Here is an 18,217-nt window from a genome sequence, read left to right on the forward strand (position 1 = left end):
TTGTATATGTGTACTGTTTCTATTTTCTTCGTAAAGGATTTACTTTTAGTTTCCGTTAAATATGCAAGTAGAGCCAAAAGTATATTATTATGTACAATTTATTTTTCTTGGATCTTAAGCTTTATATTTATTGTCAGAAATTGTGTTAATGACCCAATGGATTTTGTTGGGAGGGGGACTATTTGATCTTATTTATATTGTTATACTGTTATAAGTACTTTTATTCTTAACACTGAATGAAGGAATCATCTCAAGGACCCATTCACACACTCCGGACACTTCTGCCACTTTTGGTGGACATAAGAAATAATGACAATCTCTGTGACTCAGGTTTAACTTTCTTCACAACTGTGCCGAGTTGCTCTCCAGAGAGAAAGACCAAAAATCTCACCAACGCTGGCTGCTGGACTAAAAACACTGAATAATATGGATATGTTGTTTCGTTAAAACTCTGTCAAAGCACAAACTACTACGCACAAAGCTGTTGTTGATGAGTTTGTAGAGTTCTGAATGTAACTGGTGTGAGGTAAGACTATATTGCTGCATTGTTGACAGTGGATTGCTGGACCTAAACCATTGTTGCCTGACAAGATAGAGTTGTGTTCAGTTCAACAACAAAAAAAAGAATATTGTTACTAGTTTATTATTTTCAATATTGTTGACAATCCAAAGATGGTCTTTTTAGAGTCTACAGTTTATAATAAGTTTGTATTATTTGTTTAGCATATTTGTAAAAACCGTTTGCTTATTTGTGATAGTAGTTTGAGAATTCTTATTTCAATCTCCAAATATTAAAACATTGAATCTGTCATTTATTCTTTTACATACTGTACTGTTTTGAAGAAATATAGGTTTTAATGCAACAAATTGTGATATGATGAGTAAACCATTCTAACAACTCCACTACTAAGCTTGAGGCACTTGCTTTATTACATACAACTAAATTTGATAATTTGTTAACTTGTACATGATACACAATCCATGAAGTAACTGCTTTAGAATTGTTGCTTTAAGAATGAAATTGTATATCTTGATATGGTTTTGTTACCATTTATTTTGACAATGTATTTGGAATTCGTTGTGTCATGATTCTATTGTTTCCTATAAGAATTATGGTATGGTCATTAGGTAAATCAATAAATGGCTTTTCTTATATTGGTCAATATTTTTGTTTGAAAATTCTACTATAGAACAAGTTATGTCTTCTGTATTTTACCATCCATCCAGGATGGTTTTCTGACTAGACTGAAGTCTATTAATACACGTGGCATGTATTGTACATTTACAAGTAGCTAAGTCAAGATTGTTATGATTACCCTGCCACCTAGTGTGAAAAAGTGGCAATCACATCCATTGTGCGCTTAAAAGTAAATATAAAAACATACGAGACACAAAAGCAATGTTAAAACATAGCACAATGTTTTATTTAAACAAGTTAAACATTATAGTGCACTATAGACTGATAGACAGTTTGGGGGCTGAACGTTGTGTACCACTGTGATTCATTTCATGAAGATGGATCAACGTTTTACAGATGAACATTACCACTGCACATTAAATGTATATCTTATATGATGGCTCACAATACAGAGAAATATCTTGAGACAATTTTCAGTCATACACATATTGCTCAAGGAAAACCTAAACAAAACAATTGTTCAAAACTTACTGTAGAATAAATAACCTACGGCCACTGTCTTTATTTATGTCAAAGCTGAAACGCTTTGGTGTAAATAAAGCAGTCTCCATCTCCATCAGGGCAATGTGCCTCAGACCTTTTTTTTTTTTTTTTTTTTTTAATCTTTTTGAAGTATTTGCCCTTTAAGAAACTTGTTGAGCACCTGTTTTTCAATATAATTTAATCTGCGATCCGGGTGAACACTCCCTCTAACCTTTTATGTTGTTAAAATATTTGTAATGTTTAATGTTTTTGCTGTAAAGTTCTATTAAATTATTATACATTAAACATCCCTTCTGCAATACACACGTATTTGTCCATATTTGTCATTTGACAAAAATTTTTTCATAATTTACTTTTGTCTAATCTTTTCTTGGCTGGATTAGGATACTGTGGGTTCTCAATCACACCTTCTCCAAACTTCAGCTCTAAAAATGCACGGTGGTTGTTGGGTCCATAAGCATTGATACCAGCAAAAGACATGGGCACCAGTGGTTGCAGGAAGTGCTCCGGAAACTCCACATCTTGCTTGTGATCTGTCCATGTATCTTTTGTCATAATACCATTACGGGGGTAAAATGGCCACAGGTCAACATGGAGGTGATTGGCCTCACTGTACTGAACTCTGTAAAAGTCTCCCTCGACCGCCCTCTCCCAGACATATCCATTTGCATCTACCAAAGAGCCAGAGTCTAAATTCTTTAGATGATCACAGTTAGGTACATCTTCCAGGTAAATCCCCAGGTCCACATCATAATCCCACGGAATAATGTCTTGATGACGAACGGCACCTAAAAGGGTACCACCCTCTAACCAGTACCGCACTCCTGAGCTCTCGAGAATATTAATTACATACTTAGTGGTTTCTCGAAGCGCTTTCAGGCAGCATGGTGGTGTCCAGCGATCAAGGTATAAATACTCTGGTGTGTTCTCCTGTACTGTACCAAAACACCGTGGTGTTTCTTTACTGCAACCAAACCACTGCTCCTTTCCTTCAGGCAGAAGAAGACGTTTTAACCCAAAACTCTTCATGAGCCTCCCAGTGGCCTCCTTGAGTCGGGTGTCAGCCTTCCACTGATTGTGAGCCGAACTAAACAGAGGTCTGTGGCTGGCTGAGAAACAAGGACTCTCCAGCAACTTCACCTTCCAGCCTCTAAGAGCAGTCTGGATAAAAAGAGCAGAGAAAAGAGGCCGTCCAAGTGGCACAGAAAGATTAAAGAGGTCTTCTGTGCGCATTAGGACTACAGCATCACCTTGTAAAGCCGTGCAGACACTTCCACTGCTCCCAGAGGCGGCTGGAGAGTAGGTGGCGGTCCACTCTCTGAGGTTCACCCTCAGGTGGAGACACTGCACCGCTGACCGGGTCAAAACAGGGGCAGCAACCAGCCTCACAGGGCCCCCGCCTTCTCCTTCTAACTCCCGGATCAGTCTTTCTATCACTCGAGGCTGCTCCAACTCAACACCATCGGGAATCAGGAAGACAAACTCTGTCTGTATGTGGAACTCGGGCCTATGAGCCTGTGGAGGCTGATCTGGGCTGGGAGAGAGCAGGAGAAGACGGGTGCCCTCTGGAAGCACAAGCGGAGGGTAAGGAGAAGTGTCCGCAACCACAAGGAAAGGCAGTTCAGGTCGCTGTCGAATAAAGGAATTCGCCACATCTGTAACATAATTTTCAAAGTTTTCAAACTCTCTAAGTAGTGTTGTTACTCGAGGGCTTCGACCATGATTGTCCAGTGCACCAGTGTGCCCTGCCAATATGCCCATGTCACTCCCAAGACTTGATCCCTGCAGTGATGCCTTCTTGGTGCCCCGGCCTAGTTCCTTTCTCTTCTCCAACATCTGCTGTTGAGCTCGTGACACATAGTAGAGAACAAGGAGGTTCAGGATGATGGCTGCGGTTAACAAGCCCTGGCAGAAACTAATGCGCATGGCAATTTCTTTCACAAGTTGTAAGCTGACATTAAATAGTCCAAGACACCCATGTGTGTAGTGATCCCTTCAATGGCATGAGAGGAGTAAGCTGGAAAACAGGTAAAACAACTAAGTTCAAAACAGATTTGATAGATCATAAAGCTGCATCTCATCAATCAAGCACACAATACAGTACTCCGGTTAGATTAGTCAATACAAACACAGAAATTGCAAATAATACGTTAAATGCTTCTTAAATATTACAGATAAATGCAGACAGTCATATGTGCATTTTAAGACATGCATATAGTAGCACTTGGAATAGACAGTGATGCTAATTTGATCCACATGGCAGGCAACACAAGCAATACATATAAATAAAATGAATGCTATTTATGTTACAAAGCCGTGCATACCTTGCATCAGTCATTTCAGTGGTACAGTTAAACGAAGATGAAACCCGGGCATATTACCTCTCGCTTTAGCCATAGAAATCTGCTTTAGCAACCAGCTCTTATCGCAAGTGTCTGATTTTCTTCTAATTCCTGTTTAAAATTCACCTCTCCAAAATAAAGTAGCGAGTAGTAGTAGTAAGATATTTTTCTTTAATACAAAGTATTATTAAGCCGGAGAGTTATGTATGGACACTAGCTTCGTACATGGCCAGTGAGCTTTATTTCATCTCCAATCTTTCTGCAGAGATGTTAAAGTAGGATATTTTAGACATGATGTTTTTTTGAGCCTCTTAGCCGCTCTCAGTGTACAGCTTTTATTCTGAAGTGCATCAGAGGAAGTGTAGTATTTTACGCACTGAAGAATAGTAATTTCTGTGCGTGAGAAAAGGAAGAAAGAAGGGTAGCTTATGGTGAAGTGCCTCTGGGAAGAAGACGGCTGCGGGCTACTTTTGTTATTGTGTGTACAATAACACAAACCGTGTCTACCTCCTTGTCCAGAGGGAAGCGTGAACGGTGAAAATGGAAGCGGACAGATCCGGCGGAGGACCAAACCCCAACTCTGGCGGCAGCGTTGGTAGCAGCATAGCAGGACGCAACCCAAATGGGCCCAAAGCAGCACCGAGCCAGGCGACAGCACACGCCTCGACCGGGGCCATGGCCCCAGGGGCCGCGGCGGCTTCGGTGGGCCTCCTCCCTGGGTCTATGCCTGGGCCAATGCCTGGCTCTCAGCTAAGAGAGCTACACGAAGGGGACTCGGGAATGACGCTTCCTGGGATCCTCCACTTCATCCAGTACGAGTGGGGACGTTTCCAGGCCGAGAAATACCGCTGGGAGGCGGAGAGAGACGAACTCCGGGTAAATCTCCACTATACCTGGCTTACAATTCATACAATGATGACTAATAACATGTACAGTGGGTATATATTTGTATCCCTATTGTGCTGTGGAATCACACACAAAGCTAACGGGGCTAACCTATTACACTGAAGAGGATGTGTTATTACTACAGCAAACATCAGCCTAACATCCGTGCTAATGGGTTTGCTAATCTCTCGATGCCTTTCCCTGTTGGGTCTTGTCCACTAAACATTCTCCCAGTTGATGCATCTTGACTCATGAACATTATGAAAATACAGCTATTATAGCCTTCACGGTGCACGCTCGCTGTGTTCCCCTAGCACCATTAAAATAAAGTAGAGTAAGTACCATTAACATTTGTATGAAAAACAATCCTGGTGGTGGAATGCACCGGGATTATCAGATTTGACAGTCTCTGACACAAAAGCATAGTCTTTCTGGACGTCCACAGTACATGTCCTCAACCTAAAGCTTATGTTACTCCCGCTGTCCTCTTGTTCTGTGCATTTCGCCAACTCTTTCTCCCACTTATGTTAAAAATAGATTTCAGTTGAAATATTTATGAACAATACCAACTGGCTGTACAGACATGTTGTATACGAGTGTTTAGAAAAGTGGGACTAAAGTCAAAGGCAGGCCATCTTGCTATTATGGTTTGTTTGGAAACTGGTTTGATGTGTGCACACGTTGCTGGATGTGGTCTGGTTTCTTGGAAACAGTTAGCACCATCTTTGCTCTCAAGTCTAGCTAAATCACAGGATAGTTGGTTGTTTTTGCTGTTAACTCTCATTCTTTCCAATTAAAAGGCAAAAATTAAACCGCACAGCCTCATAAAACATTAAAGCAGTTATATATGCAGTGTTGTATCATCAGTGTTGGATTGTCAAACTATTAGGTCCACCTGTGGTCTTGTGTCTCAGTGACATATGCAGGCCTCTGGGTTTGCAAACACAAGAGACAGGTGGCACTGGCCTTGTCCTGTCTAAATTCAACACAATGAGCGATTTTTATTAGACAGTTACTCCATAAAACAGGTGCTTAAAAAAAAAAGAGTTTAACACAAAATTCAGCTTTATTATGTGAAATGGAATAGGATAAAATAAGAATGAACCCATTATCGGGTTCAAATGTGGTGTGTTTTTGTGGTTATTGCAGGAATGTTTGTGATCTCTCAAATAACAGCTGGTTGAGTGCTAAAATGTTGGTAAGGAACTTAAGATTCAATGGTTATCAGCACATTTACCGGTTGTGACTTGTCCATATGAGGTGGCGCAAAAATATGCCCCAACCATGGAACATGAAGCAGGCGAATCAGTCAGTGCTTTATTATTATTTGCTTATGTACAGTGTAATGGGCAAATACAACTTTTCTTGTGTAGAGGATGCAGACTCCTGCCATTTGCAGTGTCTATTCATGCATTCTTAATCTATCATCGGGAATATGCAAGCATATTTTAATATAGCGCTAAACGATATCTGAATACTGTCAGAATGACTCATCAGCAAATTCTCCTTTTCCAGTGTTCCTGACTTTGGGTACATGAGCAATTGCATTTAAGTCGAACAATAGACTGCATACAAGAAATAACAACATAAAATATGTTCTAGAGATATAGAAACTGACAAGTAGTGGAATACTTTTGCATAATTTCCACTACATTGTTTATTACACTCACATCTATCTATGTGTTTTTCAGGCTCAGGTGGCATTTCTTCAGGGTGAGAGAAAGGGCCAAGAGAATATGAAGCAGGACTTGGTGAGACGCATCAAAATGCTAGAATATGCCCTTAAACAAGAGAGGTACTTTCACTTACTTTTGTTTTGTGCATACTCATGTATATTTTTGGATGAGTGTAGACTAAAGTGGCTCTTTTCCCATGAATTCTATTCTGATTGGGTGCTTGTCCAATGGCAGAGCAAAACACCAGAAACTGAAGACAGGCAATGATCAGAGCCCTACAGACAAGAAGCCAGAAACGGAGGCAGACCAAGGTATTTAAGTTGCGTAACAGATCTGAAAATAAAGTCATTTCAAACGACCAGCTCCCACTATATTTCCTTTTGCACTATTTTGTTGCATCACCATTGACCCATCTGTGTTCTTAGTTCCCAATGGACCAGCAGAGTCTGACTCTGAACCAGCCAATCAGATGTCCTGGAAGGAGGGACGTCAACTATTACGCAAGTAAGGGATCAGCTGCTTTTATTCCAACTTCACTTAATAGATAATTGAATAGAGTCAATATTCTTTCTACCATTACAGATATCTAGAGGAAGTGGGGTATTCAGACACAATTGTGGATATGCGATCCAAGCGTGTGCGCTCCCTTCTTGGGCGAAGCAGTCCGGAGGCAAACGGACCTCCCCCCAGTGACACTTTTTCAGAGCCGGAACCACGAACGGGAGGAGAGTCATTATTAGTCAGACAGATCGAAGAACAAATCAAGAGGTGAGATGATTGGCATAAGCCCTTTACAAACAGTGGACATGGCTCAGATGGCTCAGGGTGTGGTCCACATTATGTAGTACACACACGTGATATGAATAAAGTCTGTGGTGCAACAGTATTTTACATATAAACATATCTTATAATCAGACTAGAGTCTGGATGCAGTAAAGGGATATAGTGCTATGTCTGGGTAATTCCTCTGTTGTCCAGGTATGATTTGTAGTAAAATAAAATATCTGTTCTGCCAAATGGATTAAAGTTGTAGAATGAAAGTTATTTTTCACTGTAAAACTTTGTCCCGTTGATGGAGTTAAATTTTTCTTTTGCTGTGTGTGTTTTGTAAAGTCACATTTAACTTGAAGTATAATGTGAATTCTTATCTTTTAGTATATACATTAAACAGTTTGTGCATAGAGGAAATAATAAAAGCTGAAAATGCCTACTTCAAAATAAAGGCATTAAATGTCTGTTGGCCAGTGCTCAACTGACACTCATTACTGACATAATTGACTGTTTAGCCTAATGTCTTCATTTGTTATTTGTAGGAACGCAGGTAAAGAGACCTCTAAGGAGCACATGGGTGGTTCCGTTCTTGATAAAATTCCCTTCCTGCATGGCTGTGAGGATGATGATGAAGATGACAGTGATGAAGAAGATGATTTCAAGGGCATAGGAACTGACTGCATTGATGGACCTCGCAAGAGCAAAAAGTCTCGAGTAAAGGTAGGGACATTTTCTCATAGGCACCGAAAATTAATGAAAATGCTTCTGTCTCATGTCTGAATGTGGTCTTTTCTAGATGGGCTCAGAACCTATGACCACAGATCTGGACCCCGAGGATGAAGAGGACGAAGATGATTCTGAAGATGCCCAGAATGAATTTGACTTCCTGGGATCCGGGGAGGATGGGGAGGGGGCGGGAGAGGCACGAATCTCGGGGGATGGACGGGAGTTAGGTACGCTGTTGCCATAGCGACATCATCAGCACCATCACAGCAGCATCACTGCCACCAGTGCACCTAGCACCTGTCTGTCTGTCCTCAGAATCCCTTCTCCTCTCCTCGTACCCCTTCACTGCACACCATCCTTCCTGCTTCTCTTTGTCCTAGCATCTTTTTGTGTCAATAAAACCAACCTCTTTTCCAACCACCTGTCTCTCTGTCCTGTTTCACATGCTGTCTGTCTTTAGCACTGTGTAGCTGCGATTGCTGCTTGTAGGTGTATATCATGTAATCTCTATTCACTTGTGCATGTTGCATCAGTTCATCAGTGTCGGGGTCTTCTGCTTTAGCTGTGTGCTTTGATTTTATCCATTGACTTGAAAGCTTTTGAACATTCTAAAATCTTCAGCCTTACTTTGACTGTATTTTTCTGTCTGTGTGGTTCCATCTGTTGATAGCCCTTCTATTACAATCCCTATGACTGGATATTTTGTGTTTTTGTGCTCTTGCTTGGTTCAGAGAACCGCAGGAACAAGTTACAAGGCATGATACCGGAATTCCCCCCTAAACCTGCCCCGTCCCCATCTGTTTCAGGACAGTCTCGCTCAGGGGAAGGTAAGACTTCCCAAAAAACAATCAAATATTTATTTTTTACAGTTTTCATTGCTCAATTCTTTTCATACAATATAATTATTGTCGTAACTAAAGACTGGTAAATCTTTAGTTATAATTATATTGTATGCTTTGTAAATAGCTGTATGCTGTATATTCCATCATTAATATAAATGATTAATTAATATGCTTCTGTTATTTTAGTTTGAATTCAGGCTTGAATTCAAGTTTAACAATCTTTGTGTTTCCATAACTGCACCTAAAGGTGGCGCCCTCAGTTTCTCCTCTGATGTGTTCATTATGGATGCTGTTGGAGGAGGTGACATGAACCTTGGTGAATTGGCAGATCTCACAGTTGCCAATGACAACGATCTCTCTTTGGATGTAAATACAAAGAAATTGATAAATGAATACAATCTATAAATTATATACTTCATATATTTCATATATCCTGAACACCGTTTCATACTAGATGCATGACAACAGAGAAGAGTTTAAGAAGACATGGAACCCACGTTTCACACTACGGAGCCATTTTGATGCCATTCGTGCTATGACTTTTCATCCAAGCCAGGCAGTGCTGCTCACAGCTTCTGAAGATGGAACACTAAAACTGTGGAACCTAAACAAGGCAATGCACTCAAAAAAGTGAGATTAAATACAAGTACTATTCCAGTGCAGTGTTGGTAACATAAAGAGGCAGTATGAGTCACGACTGTAACATTTATTTTTTCCCACAGAAATGCGGCTTTGGATGTTGAGCCTATTTACACATTCAGAGCACACAGGTAAGTTAAAGCAGTGTTTTTATGTATTGAATCACGCCACAATTTTTTGGTTGAAAAGATTCCAGGGCACACCATCTTCGAAAACATTACCAAATCACACCTAAGAAAAATATGGTATATATAATGTGGCGAATATTGTTTGCGCTTCTGTCTGGTTCTTTAAAGTTGGCAATGATGATAATTTTGCCTTTGTTTGTGGTGCAGAGGTTTGCTTGAAGACACTCCTAAATGGTGAATTATTCAGTTGAACGCATGTGTGATTTGGTTCATTGACACTGGAAATTTGTTCAAGGCACATCACACCTACCATTACCACAAGGCACACTGGTTGAAGGAGTAAAATTAACTATACGTAAGATTTTGATTTAGAATTTCATAAACATAACATATCTATGTCTCTAGGTACAAGTCGAAATGTTCAAATCAAATGTGGCTCTCATTACAATAATAATCATGATTTGTTCATTAGACATGATGGCCAAGTTGTTTTGGTGTTTGAGTTCTCACGTCATTTAGAAAGCAGAAATGAGCCTTGCATTTGGGTTGGCTTGGCAGTTTCAGTGCTAAAATCCCATTGGTTAAAACCTAAATTGACTCTCTGATCTGAATTTATTTATTTTTATAATTTTTTTTTTTTTTAATTTATGACAGGGACAGCACACAATTTTTACATTAACCTTAACAGGAGAGATGCATTGTACCAGGTTGTAGCATCAGTGCTAATTTCCACCTGTAGTCCCTGGGCAGATTCATTGATTGATTGTATTGTATTTGACCTTGGCTATCAACTGTTCTTCCTGGAGACCTATGTCTTGTGAATTGTCACTACCTACACTCTAATATCTGCAGCCAGTCATTAATCAGTTCTAGTGCAGCTCAGTGAGTAAATTCTGGAGGTTTTATATAACGCTTTTTTGGACACTCACTTTACAGAGCATTATTCATTCACTCCATACCCGGCAGTGGTAAGCTACTACTGTAGCGACAGCTGCCCTGGGGCAGACTGACGGAAGCAAGGCTGCCAATCTGTGCCATCGGCCCCTCCGACCAACACCGTCAATCACACACACAAACACCACTTTCATATTAGGCAATGAGGGTGCAGTGCCTTGCCTAAGGATACAACAACAGTTTTTATGACTAGCGGCCCCCAGTGGTACCTGATTTTCCCAGTGGTCTCCCATCCAAGTACTAACCAGGCCCAGCCCTGCTTAGCTTCTGAGATCTGACAGGATCAGGCTTTGACAAGCCGGTATGGCTCTGAGCTTTCATATGAGGCATGACTTGTCCATTTACTGAGACTGTGCAAAACTAGCATATACTATACTGTTTAGGCAAGAAAGTAATTTATAAATTACCTGTTCCACCCCTTTAGTGGTGCTGTACTATCTCTCACAATTGGTGAGGATGGGGATACCTGCTACAGTGGAGGTCTAGATGGAACAGTTCGCTGTTGGAAGATGCCAGACCTTAATGTGGATCCTTACGACAACTATGGTAAATAAGTGCCAATGTTAGATGTGGATAGCAAATTGAGTGCGGTATTACATGCTGCTCTGTCTTCTGTTTATTCCAGATCCCAGCATTGAGAGCAGTGTGCTCTCAGGTCATGAGGACAGTGTGTGGGGTCTCACATATTCTGCTGTACACCATCGCTTGGCTTCATGTTCAGCTGATGGCACCATTAGAATCTGGAATCCTCAGAATTCTACGCCATGTCTGTCTGTCTTCAATAAAGAGAGAGGTATCCTTGTGGTTATATAAGTATTGTTATCCTGTACTATTGTTATATTATTATTGTTATTAGTAGTAATATTATTAGTAGTATTATTAACTGTATTATTTATATTTTACTTATAGAACATGGCACACCAACCTCTGTAGCTTTTGTAGCTACTGATCCTAACCAAATTGTGGTGTCTTATGATGGTGGTGAAACATTGATTTATGACCTCAACACAGAGCAGAGTGTCACTACACTACAGACAGAGACCAAGGATGGTAAGCTTTTAGACTCCTTTCAAAATTCACAAGGAATAGAACATGATTGTTGTTATTGTTCTAATTTCAATCCACATATCTTTACAGGCAGTGAACTGATTAACCGTGTAGTCAGCCACCCTTTAGAAGCGGTGTCTATCACGGCACATGAGAATCGAACTATCCGCTTTGCTGACAACAAGACAGGTATCTAGGAAGCTTTAATTTGGCCCTACTGTTAAGCATAGCTTTTATTTTTGTTTCTGTCTGTTTTACAGGGAAAGTTGTTCATTCAATGGTGGCTCATTTGGATGCAGTTACTTGTCTCACTACAGACCCAAAAGGGACTTACCTCATCTCAGGCAGTAAGTTTCAGAGACAGAATTTGATCTAAACATCTATGTTCCTTTGGCTACTGATTGTGAAAGTGCTAGTCAGAGGAAGCTAGAAGGAGAAATGTGGGCAGGATAAATTCTTCCTCTTGGAACACACTTGGATGAATGATGGATTACATAAAAATGCTGAAACATTATATAACTTTAATATTACGTTTTAAAGAGGGATAATAGGACAATGCCTTCTGTTTTATAAATAGTACTTAGTAGCTTTGTCCTCTCTGTCTCCGCCCCTCACAGGCCATGACTGCTCAGTGCGCCTCTGGATGCTTGACAACAGGACGTGCGTGCAGGAGATCACGGCCCACAGGAAGAAACACGACGAGGCCATACATGATGTGGCCTTCCACTCTTCCCAACCCTTTATTGCTAGCGCCGGCGCAGATGCACTTGCCAAGATCTTTGTCTGGTGAGATGGGAGGACAGGATATGGCTGTGGAAGTGCCTATGGAATGTGAAGTCACAATTTATTTTCATTAGTTTTGGGAACAGTTTATTTAGTAGGCTTGTCCTGTTCAGTGTGATTTTGAAATGTATAGTAAAGTTTTAGTAGTCTTCGTATTCGTAAAGTATACTGTAACATTGTTTTATGTTTTATTTTTTGTTTTTTGTTTTCATTTTTTTCAGAAACTTGTAACTACAACCGAAGAATCTCATGGACAATTTTTGCTCTGCTTAAACACTGTCACACACAACTATCCAACAGCCCACTGGCTGGGCTGGCACCACAGGACACCAGCTCTCTAGCTCACCGTTTTGTGATGCCTCAATGACTTCTTATACTGTAATAATGTTTTTTAAAGGATCCTGGCTGCTCAGTTTTTTGGACTAATACTTTTTACACTACATAAATCCATTGTGCTTTCTTTTGTGGGCTGATGGTATTGCAAAGCACTGTGTGTTTGAGCGCTTACTGCTAAGCATTATATAAGAGAATCACAAAGTATACGTGCACAGTTACATCACTTGCCTGTTTAGGGTTTTTATTGGTTCATTTGTTTGTGGCTAACATGCATACTGTCGCCATAAAGGGCAAGGCTGAAAGCAGTAAGTGTGAAAAGTGGTAACATCAGAATGATCTCTGCATTGACATTCAATGCATTACATTCCAAAGACTTCAGAAAGAATGTTGGTGTTACAAAGGTAGAGCTGGAGAATGTTTGCTCTGCTTATAGAGACTCACTAACCAGTGTTAACGAAAAGCTTTAATTTCAATTTCAATTGCCAAGACAAGAGTCATGTTTGTCTTAAGTGTTATGCCCCTGTCTCTTTTGAACTGACTTGATTTAAAGCCAGATGTATATGGGAATTTTTATGAATTAGGACATCTGAAAATTCATTTTTACTACTGCTAGATAGAAATTATACTGGCAGTCAGATGGAAAAAAGCAACACAATGTCCCATGCAAATGAAGCCAAGTGTATGATTGGGTGCTTTTTCTGTACTGTAGTACTTTAATGTCTGAGTAGTGTACGCACTAATCCAATCTTGGTGCTACGAGAGACTGATCATGAATCAGAATCAGGGATGTGTGTTTGTGAAATACTGCCTGTGTCAGTAATTTAGGCCACATATGATCTAGTTTTAACTCACATGTATAAAGGCATTTTATGACGTGGTCACATATTCACAATGAAAAGGAGTGTACAGACTGAAACCATAATCATTTTAACCTAAACATTGAACTAGATTGCAGAATGTTTTTGTTCTGGATTGAATTTATTTATTCATTTAACATGTATATTTTTTACTCCTTAAAAGTTCTAGTGTGCAGATGGTGTCTGGTGGGAAAATGCCAGAGAATGAATCAGTTTTTTAAAATTAATTTACTCTTTAGGAAAGCAATCAGATGTCCTCTACAACAACAACAAAAAAATCCGTTCTCGCTGTGCCACATATTAGGTAGTGAAACTTCCCTGACCATTCTCTTGCTACCAACAATTTTTATTTTATCATTGTCATATCTGTTTCAAGTTCGATTATATTCCACATTGTCCTGTGTTTCATTGTGTTTTGTTTGCAGTGGTTTATAAACAGGGTACATAATTTAATCTGAAGTATAAGGAGGGCACTTGCTGCATTTTGGTTTTGTGGACCGGTGTCCAACACACTAAACAGATAAATCTAGGTAACACTTTAGCGGTTGTAAATGATGGATATACATACCACTTCTTGTTGTCAATGTACATGATATTTTGCTTTGTAAAATGTTCTGAAATATTAAGGTGTAATAAGAATAAGTTAGTATCATAAGTGGATCATCCTTTCTTGATAGGACTAGAATAAATGTAATTGATAATGGTATTACTTAAATAAAAAGCAGGAAAAAAGAGAAAATGTAAAAAAAAAAAAATCAGTCAGAGGCCAAGGTAAAGGACACTAATGTTTATGTTATTTTTTATTAGCAATTTATCACTGTGTGATAATTTGTACATCATATTAAGCTGTAATTAAACTTATTGCCTCCAACTATAAGGTATTAGAAACCTGCTTTTTAATAATTTTGATTTTATTATATATTTTTTAACTGCAGTCTAGCTTGTATGAAATGACCTTGTTTTGTTTATGGCCCTCTGTTGTATGTCAATTAGAAAGAAAATGATTTTGTACAGTGACAACCGTTCTATTGTGTATTCTTTCTGTTGCCTGGCGAACATCTCACATCCTTTAATTAATGAAAAATATAATTATTAGCCTATTAAGGTTAATATTAGACATTTAATTGTAAATGAATTTGATAACAGTCAATCATATTATTACGATATTGATACTAGTAGTAGTAATAGTACAGTAGTTTAATTATTCATATGGAAAGGCTGCCCTTTAGTGGCGATGAAAAGCATTGCATGCAAAGCACTGTATGCAACGAATGAAGTCTTTTTTTTTACTTTTTATGATATTGGTCGAGTTTGAAGAATAGACATAAATATGACATAAATATATGTCAGAAATCTAGGAGGGATGGCAGAGGGTTAAGATAGATCGTGGAGAAGAAACCGAATTCAGGCAGTGTAAGATGACCCAGGAACACTTTTGGAAAATAAGGCAAGACGAAGAGGAGAAGTGAAAAAGGACGAGGAGGGAGGGGTGTACTGAATGCCTATTGGTCAAAATGATTGTCAATCTTTGTACTTCCTCTCTGGCTGTGCAGGGAATCGGGTAGGGAGTGGGAGGTCTCTCGCACTTTTCTACAACTCCCTCTCCTGTCTGCCTTTTGCGCATGAAGTCTGATCTGGGGCTGAAACTGAAAGAGGCAAGACTTGTAAAAAGAGTGCAGCCTGTTGCGCTCACTCTCCATTCTCACAGTTTCCTGTTTTAGGGAGGCCATTTTGTAAGTCACTCTGGACTGGAGAAAAGAATAACAAAGTTCTGCATTGTTCTTGCTGTTTGTTTCTATCCCACGGCAAGGAGTTTTACAATCAAATTTGGACTTTCTATTTTGTGGAAGAAAACTTCTGAGAACGCACTGAAGGCGGGAGACAAGAGTCACTAGAGGCAGTTTGGAGCCTCGGTCTCACTCAGCTTGATTGAATTCTGGCTGCATAATACCACAAAGAAGGTGAAGTGGTGCGCTTTACTTCCTGGATAAGGACTTTCTTGATCGTGAGGGAGGGAGCGCACACAGGACGAGTGAGTAGGACCCGTACAGTGCTGTACCTCTATGGACCGTGGCTCTTCACTCTGACCTGGAGGAGTTGGGGGTTTGTCTGGACTTCGGGCTGCACCTGGGAGTGTACATGCTGACAGCTTGAGGCTGCTGCCACACAGGACTTTAGATGGCTAATGCTAGCCCCTGTATGCCCACTGGGGGAATGATGTTCTTCCCTCCTGGGGGGGCCTCTCCACCAGCTCCAGCTGTGATGCCACAAGGGCCCCCCAGTCCTATCATAGACATGCTGTCAGGGCAGGGTCCTGGGGGCACTGTGATGCCCAGTGGGCCCCCCACTCCAGCAGGGGTGTCCTTCTTCATCCAGATTGGATTAACCAGGGAGTCTGTCTTCATGCCTCAGACCGCGGACCTAGCTTATGTCAAGCAAATTGCTTGCTCCATTGTTGACACCAAGGTAGGAAGTGTGAGTGATTTCAGGTAAAACTGGGCGTGTGCGTTCTGCAGGTGAATGCCTATTCTGTGCATGTGTGTTATGCTTGTAAACAGATTGCAATCTACATACCCATATCCCCCAATCACAACATATATATATATATATATATATATATATATATATATATATATATATATATATATATATATATATATATATATATATATATATATATATATATATATATATATATTGTTTTGCCTTTTCATGTTTCATGTTCACTTAGGGTTAATGATTTAATTCAACTACTTTGTTTTTTTAATAATTTAAGAATTTGTTTTATAACCTTCTTTACCTTTGCCTTTAGGTATAGATGAAAGGAAATCTGACAGTGTTCACAGTATTTATATCTGTATTCAATAGTTAAAAACAGAAACTTCAGTGTACTAGGGTTGTAAATAAATGTAAGACCACATAGAATAAATATGTACACCATGGGGCTGAGGGTATAGATATAACACCACATGGTAATATAAAAGAAGGTACTATGATTTAATGTTGAAAATCACATTTTGAAAATCACTTTTGTCTAAATAGTGTTTTTATTATCATTGTGGCATCGGAATCGATACAGTGTACTGTTATTTCCTCGAGACTGTGGCATTTTATTCTATCTCTTTATTAATGTGAGTGTCTATCTCATTGTAGAGCCATATTCACAATAACTTAAGTCTTTCAACACGTATCTCAGGTCTGGGTGTTGTGGGATAATTTTATCAGCAAACAATTGCAATATAGACCTGCATAGTGTTTTGGGGTGAATTTGTCTAATTTGACAAGACATCAGCATCATATGATCTTCCTTATCTTGGTTTCCCGTAGTTTCATATTGACGCTGTAACACTGACTTCAAACTTTTAGAATACTGTAAAATGCCTGCCCCCATCAGATGACTATGAGGATTTTAAGAGTGTGTCCATTCTGAAGGCCTTTATTTGTAAGACGGATATGAAGAGCACATGACAGTGTGCTGCCATGCTGAACCATAAAAAGACTTTGATGTTTAAAAGCATGTTAACCAAGTTGAATCTCACCATATGGAGGCACAAGCCTTTTTTTTTTTTTTTTTTTTTAGATTAGATTAGATTTAGTTTATTTGTCATTTTTATGTTGCACAAAAATGCAGTTGTGTTTCACACAGCCACCAAAATTCAGTACAACACTAAATGTATTAAGAGTAATAAAGAGTCTAATCAGAGTCTCTGGTTTAATTCTGTAACTGCTGTTGGCAGGCAGTTGTTAACCATTAGTAGCACAAGTTCTGTAGATCAACTTTGGACATGGCAAATAATCAAAGCGTTACATTAAAAGGGTGTCGGTAGAGGCCGCCGCAAACATCAATCATGCCACCATCTTGGTTCACTCAGTTTGATAGTTTTGGTTGGATTGTTTGTGAATGTCGTGCTTTGATTCATCTCCTATAACCTTAAAAGAAGCTGTAGTGGTTTAATGGAAGCTATAATATAATCAAAAATGTTCAAAACAAAGCATTTTCAAGCAGTTCTCAGACATTCTGCAATCTCCAAATCCTATAAATACAATCCTCCTGCACTACTTTGGCTGGACAATGGTCAGCTTGTCCCGGTGCTTTGACACATGAGTGGGATCGTGAGCATGCATGAATACCTACCATGGTGTTTTTTGGATGGGACAGGAGTGGAGGCAGTTTGGTACCCCACGCCCCCGCCCTCTCCTCTCATCCCAGAAAGGGTGAGTCACTGCTCTGTTTATTCACAGGCTCTCTCCTTGTGTTCCATTGACATGTTTTTCCATTCACTTCACTCACTGGAGAAGCACAGTCTTCCCCTCAATCACTTTCCTTCACAAAGCCCTGGATGAGGGTGTTCTCTGCCTCTTTTCTTAGTATACAATGGGCTTAACTTCTCACACCAACATCAGCTCACTCTGCACGCCTGTGCACTCCTTGCAACATGTTGAATGAAACGTTCCTATAATGTCTCATCTCATGATAAACTGTAGATACTATCTTTAACATATTATAGTATCCTGTCGCTACGTGTTCTAGCACCATCAGCCACCACCAA

At 39.7% G+C, this 18,217-nt stretch overlaps 2 protein-coding genes and 1 pseudogene across 3 annotated transcripts; 1 reads left to right on the forward strand and 2 right to left on the reverse strand.

The window, feature by feature from the left end:
- Positions 1–1,402: 1,402 nt before the first annotated feature.
- fkrp (fukutin related protein) lies at positions 1,403–4,325 on the reverse strand. 2 transcript variants are annotated; one of them, XM_055148024.1, is made up of 2 exons: positions 4,063–4,325; positions 1,403–3,698 (listed from the first exon to the last, which is right to left on the reverse strand). In XM_055148024.1, the coding sequence occupies exon 2, from the start codon at positions 3,605–3,607 to the stop codon at positions 2,024–2,026; it is 1,584 nt and encodes a 527-aa protein (XP_055003999.1). In that variant the 5' UTR covers positions 3,608–3,698; positions 4,063–4,325; the 3' UTR covers positions 1,403–2,023. The 2 variants fall into 2 exon arrangements, with proteins under 2 accessions (XP_055003999.1, XP_020773741.1); XM_020918082.2 differs by having other exon boundaries at positions 4,006–4,324.
- Positions 4,326–4,371: 46 nt separating this feature from the next.
- Positions 4,372–13,812, forward strand: strn4 (striatin, calmodulin binding protein 4). Its single transcript, XM_020918034.2, has 18 exons — positions 4,372–4,899; positions 6,600–6,703; positions 6,819–6,895; positions 7,010–7,088; positions 7,167–7,352; positions 7,898–8,075; positions 8,152–8,308; positions 8,813–8,908; positions 9,171–9,289; positions 9,378–9,553; positions 9,646–9,693; positions 11,069–11,190; positions 11,270–11,437; positions 11,554–11,694; positions 11,782–11,880; positions 11,952–12,038; positions 12,309–12,477; positions 12,696–13,812. Coding segments are annotated over exons 1-18 (2,343 nt in total). The 5' UTR covers positions 4,372–4,563; the 3' UTR covers positions 12,697–13,812.
- LOC129407301 (5S ribosomal RNA) lies at positions 10,842–10,958 on the reverse strand (annotated as a pseudogene).
- Positions 13,813–18,217: the final 4,405 nt, after the last annotated feature.

This window comes from Boleophthalmus pectinirostris, unplaced genomic scaffold (assembly GCF_026225935.1).
Source record: "Boleophthalmus pectinirostris isolate CB_2022bp ecotype Guang Dong unplaced genomic scaffold, ASM2622593v1 HiC_scaffold_1125, whole genome shotgun sequence".
Taxonomy (NCBI): Eukaryota; Metazoa; Chordata; class Actinopteri; order Gobiiformes; family Gobiidae; genus Boleophthalmus; species Boleophthalmus pectinirostris.

Excerpts from the sequence above, each read along its gene's own strand:
- strn4 (XM_020918034.2), top strand. The coding sequence starts at position 4,564 with ATGGAAGCGGACAGATCCGGCGGAGGACCAAACCCCAACTCTGGCGGC. Across the intron at positions 9,554-9,645 it reads AAGGCAATGCACTCAAAAAA|AAATGCGGCTTTGGATGTTG; the intron begins GTGAGATTAAAT and ends TTTTTCCCACAG. Across the intron at positions 12,039-12,308 it reads GACTTACCTCATCTCAGGCA|GCCATGACTGCTCAGTGCGC; the intron begins GTAAGTTTCAGA and ends CGCCCCTCACAG.
- fkrp (XM_055148024.1), bottom strand. The coding sequence starts at position 3,607 with ATGCGCATTAGTTTCTGCCAGGGCTTGTTAACCGCAGCCATCATCCTG.